Here is a 5,578-nt window from a genome sequence, read left to right as displayed (position 1 = left end):
CTCTCATCACGCTTCATTGATAAATTTAAGTACACATTGCACTTTATTATATTAAGAAAAAGTCATAATCTCATACTGTTCTAATCTTAAAAGCTCATACTGTTCTAAACCTACAGCTTAAAAGTAAATTTTTCGTAAGTAAACAAACCTTACTTAGTAAAATTATGGATTTAAAAACTTTAATTAAACAACGAGCGTCATTTAAAGCTAAATTAACTCAGTTCGAAAAATATTTAGAAACTTTGAATAGTTGTGCTAATCTAAGTAGTTTGCAAATTGGTGAACTTAACATTCGATTATCAAAATTTGAAGAAATATATTCAGAATATGATAGCCTCCAAACAGAGATAGAACAAACATCTGAAATTCCAAACGAACAGTTTCAGGATCGAGAGGCCTTTGAGACCAAGTACTTCGGTGCAATGGCGCTCGCTCGGGAGGTGCTGGCGCGGAACGATTGCCCTGCGCGCTCTGGTTCGGGCTCCGGCTCCAGGTCAGGTTCTTGTGTACACCAAGGTAGGCCAAGTCTTAAGCTTCCGACTATACACTTACCTGGCTTTTCGGGTCAATATCAAAACTGGCTGGAATTTCACGACACATTCAACTCACTTATTCATTCAAACGACTCCATACCTAAAATAAACAAGTTCCATTACTTACGTGCAGCTTTGAAAGATAGTGCCGCTTTGATGGTGCGATCGCTTGATTTTTCTGCAGAGAATTACGACGTTGCTTGGGGTTTACTCTGTGATAGATTTCATAATAAAAGGCTTCTTGTCAACAACCATATACAAGCTATTTTCAACATAGAAATATTACTTAAAGAATCTTCAAAGGCGTTACGCGACATCATCGACACTGTCAATAGAAACTTGCGCGCTCTAAAAACACTTAAATTACCCACTGAACATTGGGATATTCTTATCATATACATAATATCAAACAAATTAGATTCAACAACTACTCGTGAATGGGAAACATACCGTAACACACTAAATGAGTTACCCACACTTGAAATATATTTAAATTTCTTAAGAAACCGTTCAGATCTCTTAGAAACCATGGAGGAGATACACACTAAGCGTAGGCATAGTGACGTCACGCATAATCGACACAAGTCATTAGTTGTCAGCTCACAATTTCAATCTAATAATGCAAATAAACAATTCGTGTGTCCATTGTGTAAAAATAGTCATGCTATTTATCGCTGTATGAAGTTTAGATCTTACTCATTAGACATAAGAATGCAAAAGGCTAAAACATTAAAATTGTGCCTTAACTGCTTGCGTCAAGGGCATAGCGCAAATGCATGCAGAATTGGACCATGTCGTTTGTGCAATAAATTGCTAAATAGCTTACTTCATTCTCATGACGCACCTGTTGGAGCCGCTCCATCGACGTCACATAGCAACGTTGCCCTTTGCGCCGGGACGCCTCTGCCGCAGGAACAGTCGCCGCAGGCGTCACCTAATATACAACCTACTTCTAATAACATTTCTCAGCATAGTGTTGTATTATCAGCTGTTCATAGGGACTGCGTGCTTTTGTCCACAGCATTAATACAAATTCTAGATCATAAGGGTCAAGGTCATACAGTACGTGCGCTACTAGATAACGGAAGCACGTCAAGCTTCATTACAGAAAAACTACATGCAAAACTTAACTTACCCACCATGTCGACCTCGTCATTAGTCGAAGGGTTGAATGCCCAAACGTCTCGCTTAAACAAGCGGTGCGGTGTCACTTTATCATCACTTATAAATACATACAAAACAAACACAAATTGCTTTATTGTTCCCCGCATTACACAACCGTTACCTACAGTACACATTAATTGTACATTACTTAAAATTCCACCTAACATAACACTAGCAGATCCTACATTTAACATACCTGCTGAAGTAGATATGCTTCTCGGAGCAGATATTTTTTGGAGCGTGTTAGGTTCTCATAATATTTCATTAGGCAAAAACATGCCTACATTAAGTAAAACTGAATTTGGCTGGTTAATATCCGGTCTTATTCAAACAAATACTTACTCAAATACAGTCCACTGCAATCACACTATCGTTACACAAGATGATCAACTTCAAGAGCAATTAACACAGTTTTTTGAACACGAAAATGTTCCTCAGCATAAACAAATGTCATTGGAAGAGCAACTATGTGAACAAGACTTTATAGATAACACAATTCGGGACTCTGACGGAAGATTCATTGTTACTGTTCCATTGAAAGAGTCTCCCTCTAAGTTAGGCGACTCATACGAGAGGGCTTTGGCTAGATTTGTGTCGTTGGAGCGTAGATTTAGCAGAGACCCATTACTTAAAAAACAATACAATAAATTCATTCAGGAATATATTGACCTAGGACATATGGCAGAAAACACAAAACCCGATGATGATGCACATAAGTATATATTACCCCATCATGGTGTTATCCGTGAAACAAGCTTATCGACAAAACTGAGGGTTGTGTTCGATGCTTCAGCAGTCACGACGTCAGGTCTGTCATACAATAATATTCAAATGGTCGGTCCAACTGTGCAGGACGACCTCATTAGCATTCTAATTAGGCTTAGACAGCATAAATTCGTAGCAACAGCGGACGTTGAAAAAATGTATCGCATGATAAATGTCAAACAAGATCAACATCAATTGCAACAAATATTATGGCGTTTCGAACCTAATGAGCGCCTTAAGCTTTATAAGCTTAAAACAGTTACTTACGGTACTGCATCCGCGCCTTACCTTGCTACTAGATGCCTTAAACAATTAGGTATAGAAAGCTCGGATAAAATAGTTTCACAAATAATTCAAAACGATTTCTACGTCGATGATCTCATAACCGGTGCATCGTCTGAAGAAGAATTAATAAACATTTGCCGTGGTGTTATAGAGCAGCTTAAGAAAGGCCAGTTTCATTTACGAAAATGGCACTCGAATTACCCACACATAATCAATAAAATCGTAAACGAAGACAGTAGTAACGGATTACTCAACCTTAGTAATAATGAGTATTCAAAAACTTTAGGCTTGCTTTGGGCTTGCAAAGAAGATAAATTATTGTATTCCGTTAACATTCAAGAAGACATTCACATTAGTAAACGTCACATACTCTCCATAATGTCACAAATTTTTGACCCGTTAGGATTAATTAATCCATGTATACTTACAGCAAAGATTATATTGCAAAGGTTATGGTCTTCAAAAATTTCGTGGGATGAATCCATTCCCATAGAAATTCAGCAGGCTTGGCGCAAGTTCGTCGAATCATTGCAATATGTAAATAACATTAAAATTCCTAGATGCGTACTTTGCTGCTCTCCTAAACATATTGAAATACATGCTTTTAGTGATGCGTCGACACTCGCATACTCGGCGTGTGTTTACCTCAAGTCTGTATCGAGTGACGGTGTTGTTTCAGTTCACTTAGTAATGGCGAAGAGTCGTGTGGCTCCAATAAAACCCACGACAGTCCCGCGGCTAGAGCTGAGTGGATCGCTACTCGCTGCTAGGCTCGTGGAGAAATTGAAGGTATCCTTCAGATTGCATATCAACAGTTTTAATTACTGGTGCGATTCTACAATCGTCTTAGGTTGGATTAAATCTTCTAAACAACATTTACTTAAGCCCTATGTTTTCAATAGAATTCAAGAAATTATACAAACGTCGGAACCGAGTACATGGCGTTACGTGCCTACTAATTTAAATCCCGCCGACATCGGCTCCCGTAGCGCAAGCGCCGCGCAATTGGAGAATTGTTCCTTATGGTGGACAGGTCCCTCCTTTCTATTACAGGATGAACAAGCATGGCCTAAACAGCCAAAACATTCAAAAGAATTGAATTTGCCAGAATTTAAAGTACAATGTAATTTACATACAGATCAATCAGATCATTACAACTACATTTCAAACTTCATAAAGCGATTTTCTAATTTGAATAAGTTACAACGTGTTTTAGCCTATGTTCAACGCTTTTTACATAATTATTTAAATTCTGAAAATAAACGCACAGGATATTTAAGTACTTCAGAGTTGAACTCGTCACTAAATGCGTTGTGTCGATTCGTACAACGCGAAACGTTTTTAAAAGAGTATACAATTTTAGAATCTAATAAAACTTTACCTATTAAAAACCAATTAAATAAACTTCACCCATTTCTTAACACAGATGATGACCTTTTGAGAGTGGGAGGCAGGCTTTCAAACTCTTTTTACGATTTTGATACAAAACACCCAATACTGCTCCATTCATCACACCATGTCGCAACACTCTTATACAGATATTATCATATTATTCTCATGCACGCTGGACCACAATTACTTCTTGCCACTTCACGTCATAAGTTTTGGGTTATCGGTGGTAGGAATTTGGCTAGGAAAACAGTTCATAAATGTATTAAATGTTGTCGTTTCTCGGGCAAGATTAGGCAACCAATTATGGGTGATCTCCCGGAACAACGCTTTCATACCGATTTTCCATTCTTAAATACAGCTGTTGATTACGCCGGTCCAGTAATGATATTGAACCGAAAGGGGAGAGGAAGTAGATTGATTAAATCCTACTTGTGTATTTTTGTTTGCATGGCCATTAAAGCTGTACACATAGAGCTTGTGACCGATCTAAGCAGCGAGACTTTTTTAGCTGCATTACATAGATTCATAGCGCGCAGGGGGAGTCCCGCCAGCATTTTCTCAGATAACGGAAGATGTTTCGTAGGCGCGTGCAATGAATTATCAAAATTTCTTAAACAAAACTCCGGTACTATTAGTGATGAGACTTCAAAATTATCCATTAAGTTCAAATTTTCTCCCGCATATAGTCCTCATTTTAATGGCTTGGCTGAGAGTGCAGTAAAGTCAGTCAAACATCATTTGAAACGCGTATTAGGTTCTGCCAATTTAACTTATGAAGAACTAAATACGGTCCTTACACAGATTGAAGCCATCCTAAACTCGAGACCCCTTACCCCCCTATCTTCTGATCCATCGGATCTTGCAGCCCTTACTCCATCAAATTTTCTAATTGGACGGACAGTAGCTATACTCCCATCGCCTCAGGTCGAACAAGCAACTGCTCCGCACACACTCTCACGTTATATGAGACTACAGCAAGTCAAAGCCCATTTTTGGAATAGATTTCACAAAGAGTATATTTCAGAACTTCAAAGGCGACAGAAATGGAGCAAAGATGGAGGACACCTGAAATTGGGCGAAATGGTGCTCGTAAAAGATGAACGACTGCCGCCCAACCAATGGCTGCTGGGGCGTGTAACGCAACTTTACCCTGGCTCCGACGGCATAGCCCGCGTTGCTGATATCCTCACCACGTCAGGGACTTTTCGACGTGCATTTAATCGATTGTGTCCGCTGCCAGTGGAAGACCAGAACTGCATTCCTGGGGGCCCAGCATGTTGACGCGATGCATATGTATGCTGCACACAGACACACACACGCATATACGGCGATTCACAGAGGACGGCGCGCGCGACCTTCAGTCACCTTATAGCACTCGCCTAAGACACCCGCATTTGCATTGTATTACTTATTTTATTAAAACCATATGTAATATACAA

General features: G+C 39.3%; 1 protein-coding gene across 3 annotated transcripts; it reads left to right on the top strand.

Moving 5' to 3' along the window:
- Positions 1 to 228: 228 nt before the first annotated feature.
- LOC113237719 lies at positions 229 to 5,558 on the top strand. 3 transcript variants are annotated; one of them, XR_003311060.1, is made up of 3 exons: positions 229 to 493; positions 3,427 to 3,536; positions 5,141 to 5,558. XR_003311060.1 is itself a non-coding variant. In XM_026474303.1 (3 exons), exons 1-3 carry the CDS (start codon positions 423 to 425, stop codon positions 5,237 to 5,239), a joined length of 303 nt encoding a protein of 100 aa, XP_026330088.1. In that variant the 5' UTR covers positions 229 to 422; the 3' UTR covers positions 5,240 to 5,558. The 3 variants fall into 3 exon arrangements, 2 of the variants coding, with proteins under 2 accessions (XP_026330088.1, XP_026330087.1); XM_026474303.1 differs by having other exon boundaries at positions 229 to 516; XM_026474302.1 differs by lacking the exon at positions 3,427 to 3,536.
- The last annotated feature ends 20 nt before the right edge of the window (positions 5,559 to 5,578 follow it).

Source organism: Hyposmocoma kahamanoa, unplaced genomic scaffold (genome assembly GCF_003589595.1).
Source record: "Hyposmocoma kahamanoa isolate Upper Pololo Valley unplaced genomic scaffold, ASM358959v1 93434, whole genome shotgun sequence".
NCBI classification, from domain to species: domain Eukaryota; kingdom Metazoa; phylum Arthropoda; class Insecta; order Lepidoptera; family Cosmopterigidae; genus Hyposmocoma; species Hyposmocoma kahamanoa.
The sequence above is the reverse complement of the archived record's forward strand: the minus strand, read 5'-3'. Positions and strand labels throughout refer to the sequence as shown.